The sequence below is a fragment of the Lepidochelys kempii genome, chromosome 5 (assembly GCF_965140265.1).
Source record: "Lepidochelys kempii isolate rLepKem1 chromosome 5, rLepKem1.hap2, whole genome shotgun sequence".
Taxonomy (NCBI): Eukaryota; Metazoa; Chordata; order Testudines; family Cheloniidae; genus Lepidochelys; species Lepidochelys kempii.
Window position 1 is genome coordinate 61,164,123 of NC_133260.1, and position 27,566 is coordinate 61,191,688.

The 27,566-nt window shown below is 38.0% G+C and overlaps 1 protein-coding gene across 18 annotated transcripts in view; it reads right to left on the reverse strand.

Annotated features, from left to right (window-relative positions):
* Positions 1-27,566, reverse strand: part of MCTP1 (multiple C2 and transmembrane domain containing 1) — a 476,976-nt gene that overhangs the window by 115,464 nt on the left and 333,946 nt on the right. For all 18 annotated transcript variants that reach the window (XR_012158969.1, XM_073344510.1, XM_073344512.1 and 15 more), the window contains 5 exons: positions 26,833-26,935; positions 24,694-24,796; positions 24,263-24,364; positions 23,832-23,906; positions 21,659-21,778 (listed from right to left, as the gene is read on the reverse strand). Coding sequence is in view for 17 of the 18 variants with exons in the window: in XM_073344510.1 (XP_073200611.1) it covers positions 21,659-21,778; positions 23,832-23,906; positions 24,263-24,364; positions 24,694-24,796; positions 26,833-26,935 (503 nt within the window). In the remaining variant the exon portion in view is untranslated. The remainder of the gene's footprint in view (positions 1-21,658; positions 21,779-23,831; positions 23,907-24,262; positions 24,365-24,693; positions 24,797-26,832; positions 26,936-27,566) is intronic.

The window sequence follows — 27,566 nt, forward strand, 5'->3', positions numbered from 1 at the left end:
AGCTAAAGTATTAAAAGGAAATGCATAACTTTATTGCTTTAATTTTGGATGACTGAAGATTAATTCTATTGATATTACTGAATATTGTAACTGATTTTAAAATGAAATACTGAAACAACAGCAGTTTGACAAAATTAAATCCTGAACTAGTCACAATTTTCTGATGAAAATTTGAACAATAATCTGTTCACTATCTGAAAATTATCAAATAACTATTCTTTTCCCCTTTTTAAAACTGAAAAACAGCAATTGTTGATTTTTTATGAGATTTAACTGTATATAATAATATAATTGCATCACAATTAAATGAGCTGAATTCAATTTTAATTAAGGAGATAATCATGAATCATTTTTATTAGAAATGCCTCACTATAATTAAACTGTTCAGAGAACATTTTAATAGATGTTGAAGAGAGAATCATATAAACTGTGAAAGTATTTTCATAACAAATTTGCCCCAAAATTAATATTTAATTTCTTTAAAAATACCTTATACTTCCTATATAGCAGTCTGTAAATTATTTTAAGTTACCTTTCCCACTGATTGAACTTTTTCATATTTTATTAATTTAACCAAATCTGTAATGGTATCACAGTTAGTGCTTACGTTCTTGGGTTATAGAGAAACCTTAATAAGGAAAAAAGTTATTACCTGTCTGATTAGGCAAATTAAGTTTTAAATCATATGTCCAAGTTTTATCAATTACTTGTGTGGAGCCAACAAACATACAAATATTGAGCCTTATTTTAGCACATAAAATAATTCTGAGGTATTGAGATATTTTTTCCTGATCAGATTTTAGCAGCAAGACTGGATTTCCCTAAAAGGGTGGGTTGGGGGGGCACACCTGTGTATCACAGGTATGGGGAAAAAATGACACATGGTCATATCACCCAAAATTGGCTAAAATAATGCTTCCAGTAAGAAAAAAATAAAAATAGCAAAACTAGTTTTATATGTAAGTACTTATTCCTAATTCAGTGAAACATACGTAGAAAATTTATGAATTTTAAAGATAAAACAGTATTTCTCTAAATCTGCTATTGCTTTTTTTTTTAAATATATAAATATACATATACACATATAAATATACATATACACATATATATAAATATACATATACACATATATATATATATATATATATATATATATATATATATATATATATATATATATATATATATATATATATATATATATATATATATAAATATAAATATATATAGTCGGATTCTACTTATGCTTCTCCATCGTCCTGGCACTCGACGTGCACTGTGACTAAAAATTCTTTCCTGTTTTGTACTGTTATAACATTATCTCCCACACATAGTTTCTGTCTTGCAGGAACAATAGTATCATTCTTTCTTTTGTTACATTTTCTGGAACATTCACAGAGTTTTTTAGAAAACCAATGTAAAATAAATAAATAAATAAAAGCATTTTCTTTATGAAAGCTCTATGACCTTTGGCATTATTCACTATTTAAAATCCCATAAAAGAATAGATAACAAATATATGACTCACAAATTATCAATTGTGAAAAATAATCTGGTGCAGAATTGCTGCACTAATGCAAAAAGATGGATTACTTGTCATAAACCAATAAAGCTTTTGTTTGTGAATTCAATATCTCATTTCTACTATTCGGGCTGGGTAACTTAAAATGATTTTTAAACCACATTATCTTTAAAAAATGCAACTGTTATAAAGGTGAACACTGAACTCCCTCCCCCCAACCCCCAACATAATCTGTCATTCTTGAAACAATTTATAGTTTGTATTCAGCCATTAGCTCTAAAAAACAGAGATTAAGTCACCAGGGGCTAGATGCACCATGAACAACCATACAGTACCGTACTTTAGAGATGGGTGAGGGTGTTAGTTCAACCATACAGGACTTAAAATGGTCTCAAAGATGTGCCAAGTCTGCCATTGCCAGACAACAGAATTTCATTAGTTCATAACTAATTTTAGAACTCAGACAGCTTGTTTAAAGGCATTTCTGATCCTTCCTTTCAGTTGGACAGAATATTTTTTCTTTTTCTTTCTTTCTTTTTTTAATTCTAGAAAGTAGAAGTGGAATGGATGTCTGGGTAAAATGGTATGAATGCCAACCAGAGAGCTGTGCAGCATAGTGTCACCAGCCTGCTCAGAGGATATCTGGGAAAGGACCTGACATAATGCTCCCAACAAAGAGACTGTCATAACCCTCCCCAACTGGCAAATGACAGTACCGCCAAAGTAATGAGTTAAAAAAAATCATCAGAAGATAAACCAAAACAAATGTATAGGATTTATTTTCACCCTGAAATGCACAGATATCCCTCATCCATTTCATGTACCCTTTTAGCCATGTATGTGCATTGTAGTTCCACTTCTTGTAGCATCATGATGTGAAAAGAATGTATATAGGAAAGTTATAGGAACACACCCTGGATGTATGAAGAGCTGATACTGCACTTACTGTTAGTTGAATTTGGGATTGCTATTTCAGAAACAACCCTCTATCACTTCCCCCTTTACCCAACTCAGAGCTTGCTACTGATTCCGTTTGAATCTATGATCTTGAATGACCCACATTACCTTAAGCCTTGGTCCCATCAAGTTTAGATATCTAATTTTAAATTAGTATTTTCACGTATAATCTTTAACTCTCTTTCATTGTGAGGGACAGTCCCACATTTTCAAAACAAATTCCATCTGTCTTACAATTGGGGGATACATGAAAATATATTGGATATTTTGAATAAAGCAACAGAAGGGCAGCTCAGTTATCTAGATATAGTGAGACACATTAACTAAGCAACAGATTCAGGTTCAAATCCTGGGGTCAGATTCTCACTCCCTGATCTCAACTGGGATTGGGAGCATGCCTGTAGGTGACATGTTCTGCACTTAAGAGTGGAAAGAGGGACAGGGGATTAACCACATTGTCACTCAATAATGACAGTTGCTGGCTGATCAGGAACCACATTAACTAAGCTCTTAACTTTAAACTTTGCAAATTACTTAGGTCAAACTTGTGAAATGGCTTGAACAAGTGAACATGGCCTCTGGATTTCTTATTATCTAATCAGAATTAAAGGCACTGATCAACTACACAATCAAAAAATAAGTTGTGCTGTGATAAAACACTGTTGATTGAAGTTGACCAGCTTGTACAATTACTCAGGCACTGTTTTGCAAGTGTTGTACTTTTCCAATAATAAAACAAAACAAAGCTTATGGACAACTAATGTTATTATTTCATATCAAATGGTTAACCAGAGCCAACCAATAAATGGGAAACTTACTTAAGCAATTTAACCATTTATTTATTCTGCAAAAGCGTAGACTATACGAACAACCCATGAACTTTATCCATTTATTGGGGAAAAGAAAAAAAAAAGTAACTAGGTCCGTATCTAAGCTTAGCCTCATGAAGAATTACTTTACTATGGTCTTTATTGTAATTCTTGACTGGCTAAGCTCTAAGTCAAAGACAACCTGCATATTTACTTTCAGGAAACTTGTAAGTTCACCACGTGCACAATTTAGACAAAAACCTTCCTTCTTCAATCTACTTTTAAGTTAAATTCAAAACAGGTGTTTAATGCTAAAGCTGTAACCAAAATATTTCCCCTTATAACCTATGACTCTGATAAGGCCTCCTTCGGAAATATAATGGTTACACATCCCTTTTATGGCTTTAACAAACCCCTATTTTCTCTCTTCTATCCATACAATGTAGAGTCTATTTGCACCCATTCAGTACTAAATTACAGATAAAGTTACAGCAAATTTGTTTTCTCAAAAAAGCAGTGAGGCCTAATATCCCTTGAGTAATAACAGACTTGTCATTCATTCAGAAGTAGAACTGGCATAATTTTCTCTCAGAAACAAACTCTACTTCCTGTGACAATGGAACTGTTCTTAAAACTCTGAATGGGATACAGCTCAATTTGCAGGTGTTCAGGTAGAAAGGCAAGAAGGCATTTGACCCGCAGTGGGTAATTGTTGCTGTGGTAGGTAACTTCATTCTGTTCAGTTATAGCATTCTATTAGACGGGGCTGTCAGGGTTTTCAGCTCTGAATTAGTGAGGTATGTTCAAGTGAATCCGTAATTTATACAGATATATCTCATTCATTCTGGTGATATAAAGATACATACCAGCTAGGCGCAGCTTTGGAATAAAGCAAGAGATGTTGTAAGAGAGCAAAATAAACCATCCCTCTGTGTGAGCAGAACAATTATGTAATAATTACCTAATAGATTCTTAATTTCATTTTCCAACTTCTCTAATAGAGTGTGATAACAAATAGATTTTCTGTGTTTTACTGAAGTTGCTTTATGCAATGTTAATATCTATTTCACATGAAGTAGGTACACAAGTGAAACACTAAAAATAGGATACGTATTTAAAAATGTGGTCACCCTTTTTAGCATACTCAGAGGAGGGCTCCCCAGCCAGCAAGCCAGAACCTTTAGCCAGTTTTTTTTAAATATTAATCCAATTCTAAATAGGTAATAAGTAATGTACAATATGTTAAATGTTTTATTGTAACTTTAATATATTTTTAAAGGGCACTATTCAGATTGATTTAACCTTATAATTCTATTACACATAGAAACACAATAGAAAACATTTAAAATATAAAATTTAGAAATCTAAAAAGGTTACATTAATTAGCTGTATTTTAAAAAACTAAATTCTCTAAAATATTTAAAATTTCTGGTGTAAAAGTACTTTCTAAAAGATGAAAATCAAAGGCATTTAGGGACTGAATGCTAAGAATGCTGTTGGTATGGCCTTATGCTGTTAATCATTATCTTGGGGAAATTATAATCTGTTTCATATACTATCACATTTTTATTAACTCATAATCCCTTTGCTAACAGTGCTGCATTAAGCAAGTAATAATTAAGAGGGCAGCAAATATTAAAAATGCCTACTTTTAATCCTTCAGTCCTCTTAAAGGGATACAGTGTCTTCTAGCATTAGAGCTTCTTTAAGGACAAACAGATAAACTTAATATTATATCTCAAGCAGATACTGATAATATATACATTACCAAGGAGGCTTAAATAATAATTACTAGTATGCATTATACCATCCTTTACATCTGTTAAGGGAATTGCTTATTTTAAATTACAATAAATGTGCCTTCCCTGGTGATTTAAAGGTTTGTAGTTCTTGGAAATAGGGTTCAAAATGGGCCTGAGTAAGCCTCTGTCTTCTGGTTTGCGACTGATGCTCATGCTGTTTTATACTGTTGACAGAAACATTCCATTTGGTGTTCACTCCACCGGGTCTTAGGCACAGCAAATGGAGGAGCACAAACAATAAGGCTTCAGAAGTGGACTTAATGATGAGAGATGGTGGAATGGGAGCTGCTCAACTTCCTTAGCAGAGAGGGAGAAAATGAGGTTTATAGAATGCTGCTACCTAAGCTATCCTGTAAGCTATCCTGTAAGTTGTTAGAGGTAAGAAGGAAAGAACCACTGAACAACCTTACAGAAAGTGAAAGAGTGAGAAAGAGGAGATTCTCCCTCCCTTATAAAGGTCAGTACACATGAAAGAGCCCCCAAGAGAGAGAAGACAGAAATGTTAACACAAGCTGATATTAAGAGGAAACTAAAACTGAAGTGAGAATCTCATAGCAGAAGAAGGGTAGAAGATATACTTCATAAGAATATAAATGTGTGGCATGACAAGAGCTATTAAGAAAGAAGCCCAGGTTCATTCAATGCTACTGTTGTTACACTACAGATCTGTCTTCAGCTTTACACTTTTACCTATGAAGTTATGATGAGCCTTCAAAAGAAGTTTATTGCATGTGGAGGATCACAGTGGTATATGTTAACTGTGACTCAAATGCATTTCCTCAACATGCTATATCATTTATTGTAGTGACAGATGCAAAGATATATGCAGTGTAACCACATATAATTGGTTTCATTTCTTTTGAATTTTTTCTTTGCTAGTTTTTTTTAAATGGAGTAAGGAAGTGTCTCTGTCTGCCATTAATGAACAGTGTCTAGTTAAAGAGGCTAGTCAATTAGAATCAGAGTACAGGCATGCCTAATCATGACTGCTATACGGTTATGGAGAGAAAATAATGTCTACTATACAGTCAGTGCTCTGTACTAATTACCCAAGAAGTTCCAAGTGCATAATACCAGTTAACACCACTCAATTTTGCAGAGATGATGATAGATATTGGGGGGATGGGGTGTTTATCTTATATAAACAAGACTAAATTTTTGCTTTTGCAGAATAGTTAATAAACTTTCATGTGCCTATTTCTAGGAAAGCAGTTCACATCCTGTAACTTTAGCATTGCTGTAATTCTGATGTTATTCATGGAAATATACAAATTTTTAAAGCAACAGAAAAATCTAGTAAGAAGAAAATCCATTCTGTATCACATGCAGTAACTTGCCTTACACTTATTAATCCTTCTTTGGGATGCAGGGATGCAACCCCATTGCTCAGAGTGTCTCTAACCTTTGAGTGTCAGAAGCTGGGACGGGACGACAGGAGATGGGATCACTTGATAAATTGTCCTAGTCTGTTCATTCCCTCTGAAGCATCTGTCAGAAGACAGGATACTGGCTAAATGGACCATTGGTCTGACTCAGTAAGGCCATTCTCATGATCGTTAGCTAAGATCCTGTTACTGATCACTAAACTGAGTTATCACCACTGCTCCACTCCATAGTTATTCCAGAACTATGTTAGTCAAAATAAGTAAAATCTAAAACTGGGCTAGAAATAAAACGTACATTCCTAGTTCCAAACAGAAACTGTAGTACCATATCAGAGACAGACTTCAAAATAGTTCTCAATGTAACATGGTTTTCATTTTAATTTAAAATCTAAAAGGGTTAAATAAACTAATGAAATGATTTCTTGTATGACTTGTAACCACTTGCCAAATATAGCCATTTCACTTCAAGGTCAGTTGCAATTTTTTGCTCTTATGGAAGGTGAATCACTTAAGCTTGACACTCAGCACATACTCAACACACCTGTAGCTGTCTAACAAAACTAGTTCCATGTATTGAAAAACTGTATAGATGATATTATTTGCTCTAATCCTACTAAACAAAAAGGCACTCTTTATTGCTCTTTACAATGCTGTAACCAGTATAAGATATTAGTCTATAAGACTGGCACAGCATGTACTCAGCCTTCACCACTGACTACAGACAGAGAACACAAAGTTCATGTTAGCACTCTCCTGTATGACTTTGCCAGACCACCAGTTTGGCTTGTAATTAAGGAATTTAAGTAAATACCCTGCCTCGCCTACAATCTGTTTAATGAAGCCTTGTCAATAAGAATTGCAGCTGCTGTCTGGGGTCCACAAAAGGCAGCCCTTGAAGATCTGAAAAGAAAAGGGGGGCGGGAGGAAACAATGTGGATGGATAGCTCAAAGAAGCATCAAGGTAACCCTTTTCCTCATGAAAGAGGCATAATACTAGTCCTTTAAATATGGAAAACAGCCTGCTCTTGAAAATAACAAAAAATCCCATTTTAACATTACTAAAATATATAATAAGTATTATAGTTAGTAATGTGCCAGCAAAAGTCTACTTACATTTTAAAAACGAAATGAAACTGATGTACATAAACTTTAATCTAGCAAAAACAGGTATAACAAGATTCAATGGTTGGAAACTTTGAATCTAGATAAATTCAGTCTAGAAATAATGAGCACATTTTTAACAGTGAGGGTAATTAAGTATTGGAGCAATTTACCAGGGTTGTGGTAGATTCTTTATTGCTGGTAATTTTTTAAATCAAGATTGGATGCTTTTCTCAAAGATATTATAGTTAAAACAACAAAATATAGTTCAGGTGTTATAGTTCAAACAGGAATTAATTCAGGGAAGTCCCCTGGCCTGTGTTATACAGGTCAGAATAGATGATCACAGTGGTCCCTTCGGGCTTTATGATCTATACATTTCTCAGGTGTTCCCTAGCTTTACTATACATATTATTATCTTGTCCGTATGATACTAAAACAGAGTCTTTGTAATACTCTTATCACATCAATATTACATTTATCTATCTTGTACTAATCAAAGGAACTCTTCCTATATTAGTGTTTTCCTTTTATGAGAAAGTCCCTCTGATTAAAATAAACAAATGGAGCAATATTTTTCTATCTGTAGTCAAATCTGGCATGCTGATACATAAAATTTTCTTAAACTGCATGAAGCAATTTTATTTTGAGCTTATTCCAACTGAAATAAAAATTAGACTTTTAATGATAGAAGGTGCATCTTATGCAGAAGAAAGCAAAGTTGTCAAGAGATAAGGGAAAGCTTGTCAATCAGAGGGAACCAGCCATCTCTAGGGTAGAACAAGCCACCCACGGCCGACCATCTAACTGCACACTTAATAATCTGCAGGTTCCAAAGCAGATGGGGAGGGGGGGAGATGAGAAGAGGGATGGATGGGTTGCATCTGCCTTCACTCCAATATCCTGCTGTCTTTAGAGGTACAGAGAATGGACCATACCTTCTCCATGACAGTTCTGCTATTTTTTTAAAAGAAAGGCCACAAATAGCTATCACATTCGTCATCCTCTTGCTGTCTCCAAAGTGAGAAGTGAGTTGTCAAGCTGTCTATCTGCCCCAATCACGCCACCTTTGGAAAGGGAGCATATACTTGGCCTCTCCCCAAACACACCTGGTGCATGTGCCAAATCATGCAGACTGTAACATTGGTTACCTAAGATATTCATTGAGGCTTTATTTATCAACATAAATAAAAGCAAATGAACACTAGTACAGTTAGGCATACTGTATGTGCTGAAATAATGATGTTATGGATTAGTAGGGAAAAAGTGACCATGAGAAAACATGTTTAATTATTATGTAAAATACATTCTAATATAAAATGTTTTAAAACCATCAAATCTTAGTATATTCAGAATGAAACCAGCTTTTCTGTTCTTAATTCTTCCCATTATGTTCAGGTATTGTAGCTAATAATATCACCCACTATTCTTCAGCCCCTGATAAAAGCTGACTACGTAGACATAAGCTTATATATACCTAGATTCAATGAGGTGCATTAGAAATAGAATTGTAACCTTAATTCTGAACATTCTATTTTTATGATTTTCTGGTATATCAAAAGTTTAAAAGCTTCTAAATCCTGTTTTCATTAGTTCGCATTTTCTGACTAGCATACAATACAACTGGTTTTGTAATGACTGTACACAAATTAAAGGGGGGAGGCGATATTAATAAATAAAAAGATAATAATTAAAGCCAACAGGCCTAAGCTTACAAGTACTGTTCTAGTTTGGTTTGTATTACAGCCATGCACAAGCCCAATGGGCCAAAGGCTAGGACACGACACAGAGCCTGAGTGGATAGTCTGTGATCTAGATAGTCTAGAGATCAGAGTGGATTGGAGTGAAGGAATCCTCCCCTCTGCCAAGGAATGGCAGCAGAAACATTCCACAGTTGCACTTGAAGACTTAGGGTTACAACAGCTACTCCTGCTGCTATGCTTCATTTCTGTAGATGAGAATGGCTGATGGATCGTCAGGCACGATCTACCAGCCCTGTAAGCTCCTCTCCCCGAAACCTAGAGTGGTGCACCGACAAGTTCTCCAAACTCGACCCGGTCCAGGAGTCTGGAAGTCACCATCCCAGGGCAGTTCACATGGCAGGGCTTCCCAGGAGCCACAGCCTCTGGGAGCTTTGGCAAGTGCTGAATGAAACTGACCTTCAACATGCCACAGCAGCAGTTAAACAGATATGAATGTCCATTTCACATAGCACTTCCTGGTCCAGGGCAGCACATTTCATTTTGGAAATACCATGTGATGGAATTTATAGTTTAAGATAAATTAGGAAACCAGTGGTTTTGATTGATTCAAAACTAAACCAAACTTTGAAAAGTCAAAACTTCTCTGAAACTGAAAGTCACAACTTTCAGCCAGCTGTGGTGCAAGCACCTCAAATCCTGCCTAAAATTTTGCAGGACAACATAAATTTTGGTGAGTCTTCTGAAGCCATGAACAGGATTTAGACAACCGTGGGTTCTATCTGCTTTTAAAAAGGAAGAAGCTGATTCTTGTGATTTCCTTCCCTTTCCTTATGATAAGGCTGAAGCTGGCAGAGCTGAGAGACTGTTGGACATGCATGTGCATGCTGTCATAAATGAATCCATCACCTAAGTTTGTCACCACTGTATCATTCTGCTTTTGCAGAATTCTCTTTTGAAAGCTGATAGTCTTGTCATCAACAGGAACATTTTTTTTTTAAGTTATTTTCAGGCGACAGTAGGTTGCATTATCAACCACCTTGACAGTGCCCCTTCCCATCAGTTTTTGGACAGGAGGCTTGCAAGAGGGAATCTGTTGTTTTGGGGTGGCAGATGGGAGTGAGGAGCCAATCTCTAAATCAAAGTGTGTCGAAATAAATATTTTTCTACAAATAATTTCCTTCCAATTTTGCAGACTTCTATATACAGATTTAGCCAATGCGATTTGAAGTTATATAATAGGCCCTCAGAAATTGGATTGATAATGGAAACATCCACTGACCATTAAATACAGCCACAAGTTTTTATTATGTATTTGCAAAGCCAAAACAAGAGAGAAATAGTTAAGATAATGCGCACACGTCCATGTGAGCACTTCTGTTGATATATCAACCATCTCTCTTCCCAAATATAAAACTCCTTTTACAAAAGCAACCATTGAAAATGCTGGGCATTTTGGGGGGTGGGGAAACAAAATGTGTCATGTCATTTAAAATAACATAGTACAGTTATTTCTAATTTCTTATTCCTTATTCTAAAGCCTATCTCCTTTTTCTGTCTTCTTTTCTATTAAATAGCGTTATAACATTGCTACTTCATTGACTAAGTCTGAGAGGACTAACACTTCATGAAGGGCCTGCTCCTCTCAGGAAGTTATTATGCCATTTACATACACCAATTGTGTGATGTTGGAAGAAAAAGAAAAGGTGAAATAGATCTGAACAATGACCTAACTTGAAGGTAACATTTAATCAGAGTTTAAAAGTTCAAGAAAGAACAATTCCCCTTGTCTGACATATACAAAGGTATGGGGAGTCAGCATAGGAAGAAGAGGATAAGTGCATAGAAAACCTTCCTGTGCACTGGAAAGTGGAGGTGATCATGGAATCATAGAAATGTAGAACTAGAAGGGACCTTGAGAGACTGAGGCAGGACTAAGTATACCTTAGACCATCCCTGACAGGTGTTTGTCTAACCTGCTCTTAAAAACCCTCCAATGACAAGGATTCCACAACTTCCCTTGGAAGCCTGTTCCAGTGCTTAACTATCCTTATAGTTAGAAAAAACTTTATAATATCTAACCTAATCTCCCTTGCTGCAGATCAAGCCCATTACTTCTGGTCCTATTTTCAGTGGCCATGCAGAACTTTATAAGAGCCCTTAACGTATCTGAAGACTTATCAGGTCTCACACTTTGTCTTCTTTTCTCAAGACTAATCATGCTCAGGGTTTTTTTTTAAACCTTTCCTCATATGTCAGTTTTTCTAAACCTTTTATCATTTCTGTTGCCTCTCCTCTGGACTCTCCAGATTTGTCCACATCTTTCTTAGGGTGATGGTGGCTCTAGACTTCCAAATGAGAAAGGAAACAAGTTCATTTTATGAGTAAGAGTAAAACATTCAAACTGGCAATTAAAGTGCTTTATTCAGGCCATTTTGGGACACCAAATACTTAGAGGATCAGATATTCCATAATATTTCATGTTCAATGTTCCTCTAAGTATAATATGTGGTTCCCTTTAGTTATTCTGTTATGAATTTTACTTTAAAGGCAAGGGGACATTTTTGATAATGTACATCTTAAACTTTTCATTAAACTACCAAATTTAAATTCTACCTTTTTGTGCACTCTGACATTTTTGTCTGGCATTTTCATTAATTTTGCGACATACATAAATGTAGCTGAAATGTTAACTGATCAATACTTTGTCTCTCTCATGTAGCACTAGAGCTCAGTTCCCGAAGGACCACGTAGCAGTACAGAAATTAAATGTGTAAAATATCAAATGTTAATGTTAAACACAGCAGCACTTACTGCATAACGACTGAAAAGGCTAAAACAATTCAAAATGGACAGATGGTAGCACAAATTATCTACAATCACATTTAAAGATTAAAGTTTGTCCTGTAAAATAATTCATTGACTCATACTGAAGTGTGTCCTTTTACTGATAGCTCAGTTGTCCAATTATTTTTGTGCTCATTACAGTGAGAAATGACAGTACTGAAACGAGACTGTGTACACTCCCTCCCCCCACATATGGCACCCACTGACATCCACAAGAACACAAATGTCTGGTCAAGAGGCTGATGGAAATTAGACCCAATTTAGTAGACATTTCATTGCCTACAGTAGATTACTCCAAAGAGAAACCTTGCCACTTTTGCATAGCATATGACTGTAGTACAATTCTTATGCATAAAACATTACGTATTAATTACTGAACTTAAGAAATGTGTTGAAATAATGTTAAAGGTCTCTCTTAAATATAGAAAACCTAAGAAATTTAAAGTCAAGGCTTCTACTCTGTATTTTGCTCATTTCCTTTTCGCCTGGGTGTTAGAGAAGAACAAGTACAGAAAGAGATCATATATTCTAGGTCCAATACCTATGCAAAACAGGGCCATTTTAGAACTGTAACATTAATTTGACACTATTTTTGTGTTTTGTCTTTAACAGTTGGAAAGAACATACATTGGTAGGAGAGAGGGAGAACTTTGTCAATTTCAAATCTGCTGATATTTCAGATCCAAAGGCATATCATTGTAACCAGGCAAAAAACGGTTACTAACCTTCTGTGACTGCTGTTCTTCAAGTTGTGTTGCTCATGTCCATTCCATGTTAGGTGACTCACAAGCAGTATGCCAGGGTATGGGCTCAGAGTTCATGGACATACTCACTGCAACACTGCTCTTCCGAACCCGGTCTCATCTCAAACCCATTGAGCGATGGCATACTGGGAAGCAAAAGTACGCACCAATGACCAAGTTGCTGCCCTGCAGATGTCTTGGACTGGGACTTGTGTGAGGACTGCCACTGAAGAGGCCTGAGTTCTCATGGAGTAAGCAGTTAGGATGGTCAGAGGTTTGAAATTCGCCTGCTCATACCAAGCTCGAATACAGGTGGTTAGGTGAAGGGAGGTGAGATTCAGGTGGATCAGCCTGCCATGGTCTTCCGAGATCAGATCCGGACAGAGTGGGAGCGAAAGAAGGGGTGCTACTGAAAGGTCCAGCAGCTTGCCGAACCAGTGTTGCCGCGGCCATGCCAGGGCTATAAGAATAACTCTCGCCTTGTCCCGCTTGATATTCAGGAGGACCTTGTGAACCAGAGAGACTGGGGAAGCCTGGACTGTTCCCGTGTAGCGAGCAAAACTGATGGCAGTTCTGCTTCTGCTTGGTCGGAAACAGGTCTACATGGGGAGACCCCCACCTTTGGGAGATGAACCTGGCTATCTCCAAGTAAAGAGACCACTTGTGGTGAGAGGAAAAGGAACTGCTAAGGTAATCCACCAGTGTGTTCAGGGCTCCTGGAAAATGTGACACCTCCAGCTGGATAGAGTGCTCCACATAGAATTCCTAAAAGGAGGATGGCCTTCTGAGACAGAGCCGAGGATAAAGCATCTCCCTGTTTGTTAATATAGAACATGGCTGGGTATTGTCTGTCAGAACTTGCACCGCCTTGCCTGAGACCTAGGGGAGGAACGCTTGGCAAGGTACACCCTGAGTTCCCTGACGTTTATGTGCAGGGAGAGTTCTTCTTGGGACCACAGGCTCTGAAGCAGTTGAGATGGGCTCCCCAACCTAGGTCTGACGCATCTGAAACTAGGGACACTGACAGTTAAGGGGCAACAAAGGGCACCTCCCATTGTTACCAATCTCAGGTCCATCCACGAGTCCATGGAAGTGAAGACCAGGGGAGGAAGAGTGAACACAGAGTCTAAGTGGTGTCTGTTTGTGGTGTAAATTGACGCCAGCCACATCTGCAGGGACCTGAGATTCAGCCTTGCATGCTGGACCACGAAAGTACATGCAGTCACGTGCCCCAGTAGCTTGAGGCAAACTTGGGCAGTTGTAATTGGGTGTACCATGACCTTGGATATCAGGTCTAACAGTCTGAAATTGGGTCTCCGGAAGGAAGGCTCTAGTCTGGATTGAGTCAACCATTGCCCTCAATAAATTATATTCTGTGAACTGGGACAAGAGTCGAATTTTGCATGTTTATCAGCGGACTCAGTGCTTAGAAGGTGACTTTGACCATGCTAATCTGGCCCACACATGAGTCTCTGACTGACCTTTAATCAGCCAGTCATCACCATCTGAGGAAGGCCTCTACTCCTGCCACACATTTTGTGAAAATCTGTGGGGCTGCTGACAGGCTAAAGGGGAGAGCAGTGAATTGCTAGTGGCATTGGTTCACAATAAATCTGAGAAATCTTCTGTGGCCCCTGAAGATAAATGTGAAAGCATGCATCCTTTAAGTAGAAGGCAGCATACCAGTCCCCTGCATCCAGGGAGGGAATGATGGAGGTCCGGGAGACCCCATGGAACCTCAGTTTCTTAGATATCTGTTGAGGCAACCCAGATCCAGAATGGGCCAGAGACCCCATCTGGCCTTTGGGATTAGGAAGTATTGGGAGTAAAACCCTTTCCCTCTCAAGTCTTGTGGAACCTCCTCCACAGCCCTCATTCATAGGAGGGATTGCACCTCCTGGATGAGGAATTGCAAATGAGAAGGGTCCGTGAAGAGGGGTGGGGGTGGGGTGGATAAAAACTGAAGTGTATAGCCAACTGTCACCGTACTGAGCACCCAACTGTCTGATGTTATGCAGACCATGCTAGGCTGAAATGGGACAGATGGTCCAAAAAGAAGGGAAAGTCAGATCTGAAGTACTGACTGGTATAGTGCCCTCGGGCGCACCTTCAAAAGGCCCACTTTGGGCCTCCAGAGTATCTCTGGGAGGTTGAGGTGGACGGGAGTGGATGGCACCACCACTAACCTCTCCCTTTTCTTTTATGGGAATCCTCTCTCGGAGGCACCAAGCAACGAGGAGGCTGTTGGGGCCTGAAGTGCTTCCTGGAAGCCGACAGAGCATAAAGGCCCAAGGATCAGAGGAGGGCCCTTGAGTCCTTTAGACCATGAAGTCTTGTGTCCACCTGCTCCAAGAATAAAGAGGAGCCTTTGAAGGAGAGGTTTTGGATGGATTGTTGGACCTTGTGAAGAAGTCTAGAGGACTGAAGCCAAGAACAATGCCTCATGGTGACTGTGAAGGCCATTGTCCTGGCTGCCAAGTCAGCTGCATCCAGAGCTGCCTGGAGAGTGGTCCTGGCCACATTCTTATCCTCCTCCTACAGGGCAACAAATTCTGCCTTGAATCTTGGGGCAGAGATTTAGTTACAAATTATAGTCTTATCTCCCCAGCAAAGCTTGCTGGTTAGAGATACGTAGTTGAAGGCTATCTGTCGAATAAACCTTTCTTCCAAAAAGGTGCAGTTTCTTGGCATCTCTGTTTGGGGGCTAGCTCTCAACTGGACCTGCATGTCCCTCTCGTTACTGCTGCCACAACCAGGGATACTGTAGGGGCGTGTGAGTATAGGTATTTGAATCCGCTCACTGGCACATAATACTTCTTTTCTGCCCTCTGAGGTGGGGGGAAAGTGAAGAAGGAATTTGCCACAGGGCCTTGACCAGACATATCACAGCCTCATTGATGGGTAAAGCCACCTTGAAGGAAACTGCTGCAGCCAGAATATCAATAAGGCTGTGTGATTTCTTTAAGCACCAGGTTTACTGCTACCCATTTGAGGAGGTCCTGATGGGCCATGAAGTTATTCTGCAGAAGCAGGCTACTGGGTCCTGCTATAGCCTCATCTGGGGAGGAGGAGGAGGAGAAAGAGGTTTACACCAGAGGAGGGGCTCATTCCTCTTCCTCAAAATGTCCACAGGAGCCATATCCTTAATGTTGGTACTGGGGTCAGTCCCAGAGTCAGGGTCCGGTGCAGAGCAGGAAGGAGCAGTAGCCCGCTTCTCGGAAACCCCTGAGTAAGAGCAATGGGAGGAAGATCTGGTACTGGGAGAAACCCCATGGGTTCCAATAAAGCTACTATACTGGCCAGTGACCTGCTGGCCAGTGCTGGTGGTGGGACTGGCACCAAAATCCTGTGGCGCATAAGATGGGCACTGGTGGTGACCCTTAGGTTGCACATAGGATTCCCCTTCAGACTCAGAAGAGGAGTCCTCTCTTGGAGACCACAGAGGAGCGATACCCAGATCTGCTTCTATGTGGTGCCAGTGGTCTGGGGACTGGCGGCAGACTGGAGATGGTCAGGATGACGTGATCAGGGCCTGCTTGCCTCTCAAAGGTACCAGGAAGGAGCTTGAAGCTCCTTTGTTCTTCCTGTTTCTGGTCATCAGAGCTGGCACTGGAGTTGGGGTGTATCAGGAGAGATAGTAAATTCCTGGATGCTGAAAAGACTCTGGGGTCAATGGGATAGTCAGACTGCTGACGCCATGGTGACTTCCAGATGTCAGGGAAGATACCGCACTGAACTCAACGCTCTAGGTGGAATCAACGGTGCCATTCGTGGGGCCGGGAGTGGAAAAGTGGCTCAGCATGGGTCTCACTGCATTGCTTTCCCCCAGCTTGTCCTTTTGGTGCACCAGCGAGCACCCTTTGTTGGTACACTGCTTTTTGTGTTTCTTCCTCAGCACCAGAGATGGTGAACAGTTTCCAGAAGAGCATGGTGCCGGAGGAGCACTTCACACCGATGCCAAAGTGCTCGGTGCTGAATCGGAGCAGCTCGGCTGAGGTGGGCCTGATGGTGGCTTCCATAAGGACAGCCTTCAACCTGATGTCTCAGTCTTTTTTTAGTGTGGGGGTCTAAAGTCCAAACAGATCTGGCACTTGTCCCTCATGTGAACACTTCTAGCAGCTAGAGTGTGTGTTGCTCGTAGGCACAGGTTTGCCAGAGGAGGCATGAAGTTTGAAGCCCAGAGACCAAGGCATGTTCTCCCCCCTGGGGTGAAGATGTCCCTCGACGATAGAGATCTATTTACACTAAATATGTACACAAACACTAATTACAACAACAATATAGACTATACTATGATAAACTAAGAGAGTCCAAAAATCACTGGGAAGAAGCCTTGCTGAAGCAAGAAGGGTCTTCCAGCAACCATCACAGGCGGTAAGAAGGAACTGAGAGGGTGCATGGTTGGCAGCGCCCCTTATGCCAGCGCATAAGCATGTGACTCCAGAGGGAGCTAGAGCTGGCCCAACGGATACCACTAAGAGAAAAATCTCTGGCAACAGTGCACTTGGCACACACACACACACACACCCCTAACGAGGAATGGACTTGAGGAAGCACTCAAAGAAGAAATTTATTTTTTTATGAGTTACTTATACATAAATGGGATATCCAGAGGCACTGCCTTATTAATTTAAAAGCTACGTTTTTGGAATAAGAGCTTGTATATTATTTACTGTTCAAAAATAAAGTGTCCCTCCAATACTGTTATATTTATTGTGACATATTGAGGCACGGCTAAAAAAAGAAAGTGAGCTAAATCCCTGAACTCCCATTGAAAATAATGGTACTCAAAAGTGCAACAGAGACCTGGAAAATATTTAGTATAGGTGATGCATGAGCCAGAATTCCTCAAGCTTGACTTTCAGATCCCAGACTGAATTTGTAAAACTGGGAGTTAGATAAAATGTATTCTTACTTACAAACTGAGCAAATGTTATTGGAAATTCTTGAGAAAAAAAATAAACATGGAATTCCATGATGACACTTTTACAAAGTCTTTTTCATAGTATCATTACATTCTAAAGTTCATCAAGCAATTCAGTTCTGGCGCATAAGGAATCAGAAAGCATCCACTGAAAACTTCTGAATTCTCTGAGATGAGCATTCTGGCTGACAAAATTTTAAGTGTTTACTATTAAACCTACTGACTTTGAAAAGTGCCCCAGTGAACACTTCAATGTGCAAAAAGCCCAGAGTGAATACCTGTAGCTTATTATAGCATCATAATATTAATTAAGGGTCTGCATGTCTTTCCATTCTAAAGTCTATTTCTCAGTGGTGTACCTTTAACTTCATAGTTAAAGTTCTGACTCCATCTCTAAATTTAAGTTAAATGAAAGTTAAGCTAGTCCTCTGCAAGTGAGAGAGAGAGAGAGAGAGAGAGAGAGAGAGAGAGAGAGAGTGTGTTTTTGGGGGGAAGAGGAGGAGGAGGTGGAAAGAATGGGTATTTGTGATTTTTTTAAAACTTTTGTTTATTCAGATGAGATGCTTGTGAATTATGATGTGAAAAATCATACCTAAAGTATTTCACTTTTGTAAAATTATTCTGAATCTTTATTTTAACACTATTAAATACAGCTTGGTCCAGAAACTCCATGTTGGGTTTTGCTGTTGTCTTCTAAAAGGACTGGTGTTGTTTTTTTGGGAATGCTGAATGTTAATTTTAAACTTTTATTGTAAAACATTATTTTCTTTTCTGCACATGGAGCTGGGAACCTGGAAAACCCTATTTTTAATCCCTGTTACTGATTTACTGACACTGATACTGATTTATTCTATGGTCTTTGGAAGTCCTCTAAGGGCTATGGTTTGTAAAGGACTTTGAAGCTGAAAAGTGATATATATGAGGTAAGAATTATTATAAAATTGATTTCCAAAGGGAGTGTTGAATAATGGTACAACCTTAGCACAAGACAACACAATACCACCAACTGAAATAAGTCACACTTTCACAAGGCTGTGCAAGATTTTGCCGGGACCCAAGGAAGCTATGAAAATCCCAGCCACCATCTTGAAATGAAAACTCCACAGCCCTGCAATCCCTTTTTGAAGTTCTTATAGCTTTGGTTTAAGTAACAAATGTCTATTTTATGATAGGCAACATTACAAATGCTTTTTGAAGCCGAGGGAGAATGGTTCACAAACACCCATAGGGACTTGCTCCTCAGAAAGAGAGATTCCAAAATAGCAGCCATAGCTGACACCCGCTTCTGCAGGGCAGGACCACAACACATTTAAAGTCACAACACTGAAATTGGTACTGCTTATCAACATCTGTTCCTAAAGTCAACCTAATTATGAACCAATTCTCTTCTGTGCAGAAGAAAGAATTGTGTTGGTGAATAGAAAAGAAAGTATATTGTTATATAACCAGAAATATGTTTTTACTGCAATGTACAATAGCTAGTGTTTAAAAGTATGTATATTATGGCACTAAAATAAAAGATCTGTATTTATCTATTCTCAGCTGCTTGTTATGATTGCTTCTGGTCATACAGAATTTGTTCTGTTAAGATTTAATGGTGACCCAGCTTTCTTGATGGTGATAGCAGTGCACCATGAGAAAGACTGGCAAGTGAAGTAGACTCTACCAATGACACACAAAGCAGGATATCACTCCTCTTTCCTGTCTTCTACTGATATTAAAGTGGAGTTCCAAGTCAAAAGGAAAACTGAACAGATGTGTATGTATTAATCCTAATAGCAATACAACTAGTACAAAATGCTGCAGCACGTCACCTCTGCAACACAAGCTACTGTGAGCATATCAAACCCGTCCTCCACTCTCTACACTGGTTTTCCATAGAATTGCGAATCAAGTTCAAGGTCTTGGTCCTTATCTTCAAAGCACTCCATTTCCTGTGCCGAGAGTACCTAAGAGACTGTCTAAAGGACAAAGACAGTAGTCAACAACTTTGCTTCTGTAGCACAATGGAACTCTCAACAGTAGGAGTAAAGCTTGTCTGTGTAGGAGACAGAACCTCAGACCAGAGGTGGTCCGAGACTGTGTAATGAACAACCCCAGGAACTAAGGATCATCACAAAGCCACTTTTGCTCCAAGTGCAAGGCACATTTCTTTTACATCTCTAATGTAAACACACAGCAACAGGTATACTTATTTAATAAATAAATGAATGAATAATAACAACAACAAAAACTTTTATCAAAACAAGACATTCCTCTGCACACACCTCTCCCTTTGAAAAGAGGATGAGAGAGCAACCAACACATGGCAGATGTGGTCATGATACTTAATGCATTACTGGAGAGGGCTCAGGTACTGTGACAACAAGTGTGGTATAAGAACTTATATAGGATAGGATAGAGCCTTATGGAGAAATGTGCATTATCCTAAAAGTTTTATCATTCTGAATTCAAACAATGAAGTACTAAAAAGGATATTTAAATTATTTTAGATAGCAGGATAAGTCAAAAACAGCCAAGGAGTTCAAATACACACTGACCATTTGTGCTACAATCATATCTTGGGGCACAGCGGAAGCCCCCTCCACCTCTGCTGGAAACTGCAACCAAGAAAAAATTCACCTTCTAGGGGTAGTGGTACTCCTGCTGTCCTCTGCCAGGAAATAACTTTAAATTTTAGCCATTGTATGAAAGGAGCCCTGCTAGCAGATGCTCCCTGGAAGATACATTAATTCAGTGCAGCTCCAAGATGCCAGAGGCAGCTCTTCCCACTTTGTGAGTTGCAACACATGGCTCCAAGGCCCTCAAAAAAGTGTGTGTTGCACACACGACTATTGCTACAGCTGGTCTTCTCACCAGCCGAACCCAATTAGTGAATCTGGCCACCTATTGGTAGCTCATGTACTGTAAAATGAAAACAAACAAGAAAGGCACATACATTGTGTCCCCTTAGTAAATGTTGAGTTTTAACTTAGTATTTTCCAGTTTTGACAAGCATGAGTAAGTTCCATGGGATCACTAGATGCAGAACTGTGGCCAGAATTTGGTATCTGGTGATTTTTAAAAATTGCAATTTAACTGGCAGATTACATTTTATCTAAATAGGTGCTATTGGTATTTAGGGATGCTCACTTTTTTTAAAAACAATTTTAGAAGTATAATTTTTTGTTAAAAGATGAAGGAGCTGATCCCAATGTAATGTACATTTATTATTGATGATGTGTACTAAAAATTCTTATGAAAGCTCTGCCACCTCACTGTTTTCATCCATTTTTATTTCAAAGTATCAAAAGCATTAAAAACAATTTCTAGACTAATTGTGCCATATTCAGCAAATTGATCAAACTGAAGTCAATGGGGCTATTTGTGAAGGTAAGAAGACTAGGGTCCGGTCCACAGTTTACCAAACTGTGTTTTTCTTACATCACAAACTAGTTTTATTTAAAAAAAGAAAAGGAGGACTAGTGCCACCTTAGAGACTAACCAATTCAAATAAATTGGTTAGTCTCTAAGGTGCCACTAGTCCTCCTTTTCTTTTTGCGAAGACTAACACGGCTGCTACTCTGAAACCTAGTTTTATTTAGATAAGTACAAATTTGAGTATAAACTAGTAAGCTTTTCCTTCTTTGCACCCATGCAGTTTTAAAATTAATTGTTTTTGAAATGAAAATTTAAAAATATGTTCTCTGACAGACACCTGGGTACAGCAGGTCCAATTTCAGCCAGGATTAAACGCGTACAGCCATTCTGAGGACTGGAGTTTATCATGGCATCTTTGACATTAACTTTAACTGCAGCTACACAAACACACAACTATGATTACAGAAGGTAATTAATAATTATATGAAGTATTACAAGATGATCATACCACAAAAGCAGCCAGACTCCTTTGGGGTGAATCCCAGTCAAAGCAACTGTTAACATAGTAGGCAGCATTTATGAGCACCATGACACATCGCTTCATGCGGATAAAGTTCCTTAATAGCAGCTGTGGGAAAGATGAAAAGATGAAAATATATTCAGAAAAAACAAGACTTCAAACTATCAAGAGAGCTTACAACATCTTCAAGCTCATTCTCATTAAAGCAAGTTAGTAAAGTTGAAAGAATATGTCAAGTTGTTTAGTTTACAGATCTAGAATAATATCAGTATTTACTGAAGAATGGGAAGGGGAAGCAAACCTAGACAGTTATACAAGTCAGTTTATCACCTGTTGAACTTAATTCTAATGTTTATAATTTTGAATGACATACAAATGTCTGTTTCTCCCAAACATTTCAAGATATTGTGTTTAAAAATATAATAAAAAAGAACATGAAACATAATTTGCAAAAATTCAAGCATTATTTGGTCAGTGAAATTTGGGAGTTTTATTAAATATGTTGACAATTTTTTTCAAAATTGGGTCCCTAATATTAGGTTTTTCAGACTACATTTAGGCACTCAAGTAAGTGGCTTGATTTTTCAAAAGTGCTGAGCTCTTGAACTCCCATGAGTTCAATGTTTTGAAAATCTTGGCCTTTGTTTTAAAAATTTGTGTTATGGACCATTGTGCACAAACTGTGCAAAATTATAGCTCTAATCGAACAGATCACCTATATTCAGTGCCTCCAATTTTTTCCCCTTTGCTTTAGAATATCTTGCTATAGTTGCTTTTGCAGTCATCACTATTTTATAGCATTTATCCCTGTAATCTTGACCATAAGAGGTCTTATTCTTATCTGCACAAAACTGCGTCATACGGAGATACAGGTTTCAATTCAGGGAGAAAACTCTTTAAATTACCTAAAATGATAATGAGCCCTAATTTATAAGAGAGCTGAATGTAGTAATGCATCATTTAATTTAAGTTAACACATTAAATTCATCTGTGAAAGTAAAATCCCACTGATCATCAGGAAATGTAGACATTTTAAAATGCTACTGCATCTACCGTTAATTCAAGATCTCCCTTTGTAATTTTTGAATAGCCCTCTTCTTTTATATGATGTATTATATTATAAGCTAATATCCGAAAACTAAGAGGGTATTTAAAGTTTATTGCCAACTTGAAGCAAGTACAATAACCATCATTTTCTGTTATGAAAGTGCGGAGAACAGCGAATCTTGAATAAAAGGCCTTCTTGTTTGTTTGCTGTAATAATGAGGAAAAAATGCAGCTCTAGAAACTGCTTTCCTTACAATAGTGAAGACAGACGGTATTTTGCCCTTTACAATCTCGTCAGTGAAATACAATGGACAATGCATATATAATTCATGTGGCAGATATTGCAAATCATATTAATGTTTATGAAGGCTCATTAGTATTTGAATAGCCTAGGGTCTGATAAAATAAAATTGTTTAAAACCTCTCCCTTTCCCACCACAAACAACAACAAAAAACTCTACTCCTCACAGCCCAACTAAATACCCAACTCTACATAACTAAAATACAGTACTATTGAAAGTGAAAAAAAGTTATATCAAATATAATTGAGGACAAAAATGGAAGATGTGCCTTTAAAATAATTATTACCAGAAAATATCGTAACCATATGAGGCAAAAATATTTGAAAAGGAAAAGGGGACACAGTTTTCCCAATTGGATGGCCCTGAAAAGTTATAGATTATTTGATTTTGGTAGTCTCATTTGAGATTCTAATAGAGCACAACACTTAAAACCTAGCTAAGAGAATGTTAATACTCTCCTTTTCCCCACAAACAAAATGGAGTGCTTTCAGATCAAGGTTAACGGCATAAATTTATGCTAGTCTTAGCTTCGATCCACCTGTGCTATAACCTGATATGTGTGGACACACTGATGATTTCAATTGTTTTCTCACGCACACATTTCATGGAAATCAAATTGCAATTGACGATGAACTGACATAATAAAAATTATATATTTGTTTTTCTCTCTTCTTGTATCTCATAATTTAGTTTTGTAAACAGATCATGGACATGTAATTCTTTTCCCCCACTGAAGTTTGACACGAGGTGTCTAGAAGCTTACAGCTGATGTTAAGTCTTTGCAAAAGGATTAGTCTTTTCTTCTGCTTTACCTGTTTAGACAGTCTGTTTTCCTCTTCGATGTACTTCTGTTCTTTGGGCATTAATGTTCGTATGCTGGCTTTCACCTATACATCAAAATATGTGTCAATGTTATGGGCTTACGTAACACTCACTAACAATACAGACATCAATTTGCAATAACTATTAAGTTTCAAAGTCATAGCTGCCAAGCCCATAAAATATAAATGTACACACAGGCACGAGTTTCCGTTTCTTACATTAGCAGCCATAGCAGCAGCAGCAGCAGCAGCACAGGAACAAAAAGAGTGGGTGTGCCAGCCAGTGGCAGAAGAGTATTCTGTAGTATACATCAAGGTTTAGAGAAAATGAGGAATGACAGAAATTCTCTACAAATCAGGAACAAAAGCTTTCATGAAACTGAACTCTTTAGCAGTACAAAAAAGCCAAAGTTAAGACTTACAGCATTAAAAATCACATCTATTTCAAGATAGATGACCCCCTTTGTTGGCCCTGTCAGCTGCTTGTTTTTCAAGACGTAGGCTCTCTGTTCACCATTTTGAATCTGCGGGAAAAGGACATGACAGCCGTCTGTCTCGCGGTCTCCACTGAATACACTTCCTCAGTAACCTTTGACCCCCAGCTGCTGAAACTGACAGAGAACCCAAAACAACTGTGGCAATTCTGACAAGTACCTGTTCATTACCAGGACCAAGCCTGTCAGGAAAAATTAACTATCATGGGATTCAACATGGCCGTGAATTGAGTATGTTAAAAATTTTAGTGTTCTTATTACAGACCTTGGTTGAGAAATGACAGACAGAGCTGAGATTTTTTTATGTTTTCCTTGAGCAAAAGAAATACAGAGCAATATGTCAGGTGAATGAAACTTACAGACAGCAACGGTATCGCAACTTTGCCCAGAAAGTCAGCACTCCGATCTCTATCTTCGTCATAAACTGTCACTTCAAGAACTGAGTGGATATCTTTAATATTGCTATTCAGGAAAAAATACACGCCGGGGGGGGGGGGGGGAGGAGAGGGGGAAATGTCAGTGACATCAATAGTTACCAAGGACAAAAACATAATAAAGTTAGCAAAATGCAAGTAATACGTATATTTTTAAAAGCATCCAGGGAACAAAATTTAGGTAAATGAAAAGCCCCTGAATGCAAGAAAACCACAGTTTTGGTCACTTCATAGGCAGCATGGCAGTTCTGCTATTTGCACGACCTTACACCATAGACCTGATTCTTTAAATCTTCTATCCTGTGTGGGCACTGCAAGAGTTACAATGAAAGGCAGTGCTGAGTAGCACTAAGGGATTTACAGATGCAGACAGCAGATCTGATACCCATAAAAGACTATCCCTTAAAATGTTACTGTCCTTGAGATAATTTCAAATGGCAACCTCTTTGATAGCTGTAACTCTCTAAATGAAAATAAATAATAATGAACTAGCTGAGCAGATCTTTGGGCTCAAAATGAGCCCTCTACTTCCAAAATTCCAGTTTAATCCAAATTATTCAATAGACACACTAAAAAGAAATTTGGAAAGATGTATACAAAGCATATAACATTATTCAGCATTTTATAGTATTTCAGCTACTAGATATTAAATAGTCCATTACCATGCATAGCAGATGGCACTGTATGCAGTAAAATCTTATGCAATTACTCAGATTTTTGGTTTGGAAAAAAAACCAAAAGTTGTTCGACAGCACTTGTTCTTAGATCAAATTGCTTACCCAGAAAACATGAATTAAAGGAAAATAACTGAACTTGAGTAAAACACACACACGTAGGAAATTTTTTTTAAAGGCAAAAATCAATCAGCAAATTTGAGAATATCCCAAACAACTGATACAATTATACGTATTACAGAAGTTCCTGGGAAGATCCTCCTTGACGATTGTATGAGTTTTTCTAGTTTCTGACCAGTCTTTTGTCCTTTACAAAAATGTCTGATTCCTCATTCAGAGAACACAGTCAGGTAGTGGAGGTTGATTAGTTACTGATTCTCTTAGCATTAATTAAAAAAATTAATGAAGAATTTAGCGTGTTTTTACAGATTCATAAATGAGAACTTGTGAGGAAGCTACTGAGAAGTACAATTGCTGTGGGATTTTTCTTTTGATCTGCATTCATTACTAAGGCCCCATCACAGAGGAAGGGGAGCAACGATCTATAGATCCTGTAGCATAGGTTGTAAAGAGATGACTGACAAATTTTAAGAACAATGGGGAAATTAAATTAGAGGTTGTTTTGGGATCAAGAGCAATACTTGATATTCTCATTTATGCCAAACACACAAAAAGCTGAAGTTTCTACTGGGTTTTAGAGTGGATTGTTTGCAGATTTCATTTTTCTGATCAGTTTTCTCCTCATTGGTGTGGTGATATGCTCAGGGAGAAACAAAGTATTAAAAAAAGAAAGAAACAAGGTGACACTTCATTCTTGGAAGAAAAATTGTGCTTTGAATTTGTCAAAACTTTTTATTGTTTTCAAAACCATAGAGAAATAAAGACAACGTGCACCACTTCCTCCACAAAATGAATGTTTCAGATATATATTATCCAATAGCAGCACTGCATGAGTGTAATATAGGATACTATTGTGTCATAGTCATTTGACAAAATGAGAGGAAAATAATCAATAAGATCTGACAGAAAAATAAGTGTGTTTTACATTTCTTCCCACAGTTAACTAGTGTTTTATAATTACATTTTATAAAGTTCATAAGCATCAATACATTTCCTCATTTTCAAACTCTAGGCCCTAGTCCTGTGACATCAACTGTCACTAAAACTAGTGGGAATTTAGAATGCTCAGCACTTCACACTTAGCATCTCATCGGAATGGGACTTCTTTTCTTACAATCGAAGTGATCTAGTCTTCATTTCTTTGAAAACATTTTTTTTGTTATCCTCAACTGAATTCCTTTTCAATGAATTATTTGGTTTAAAAAAATAACAGTGTTCTAACTCTATCTTCCTAGTTCAGCAGTAGGTAGCTCTGATTTTAAAAACTTACAATGTGAAGACTTTGTTCCATTCAGGGTTGAGATTCTTGTAGACTGTATGTGTCAGCAGTCTGTCATTGTTCAACTCAACTACGCAAAATGGGTCACTTTTACCTAGAGAGAGAGAGAGAGAACATGGAACAAAATCCATGAATATTCTGCACCTAAAACTCACAGAACCTCCTCTCAACTTGGATTAAAAAAAAAAAGCATGGAATGTAAAGATAAATTCATATGTACTGCTTTTCTGATCACAAACTGCATGATCCTTCAATGTGCTGAGCACAACCAGGAGGCTTTGAAGTGTCTCAGCACCCTGCATGATCAACCATATAGTTAGCTATACTGATCAGATAATTAAATCATCCTGACACACAGGAAATTAAGAAAGAGGCATAATGTGATGCAAATTATTCAGCAGATACTTCAAGTTAGATATTTTCCCTCAAATAATAATAAAAACTCAAACTAATTCACGGGTGGAAGAGAGTGTGTGTCCGGCTCTAGGTCTATTTTTATTTACATAACAATTACTTGAAGAAGACAACCACTTCACTTTGTTGCATCATTCCCCCTCTCCCATCTGATTAATTAATAAAATGAAGTAGCATTTGCTCAACAAGAACATTACACGTAAATTCCAACATGGCCTGATGCTGATGGCTTAAAGCCAAATTCTATGCTTATTTATATGCATGAGCATCCTATTTAAGTCAATATGTTTAGCAAAAGGTGCACATGTGTA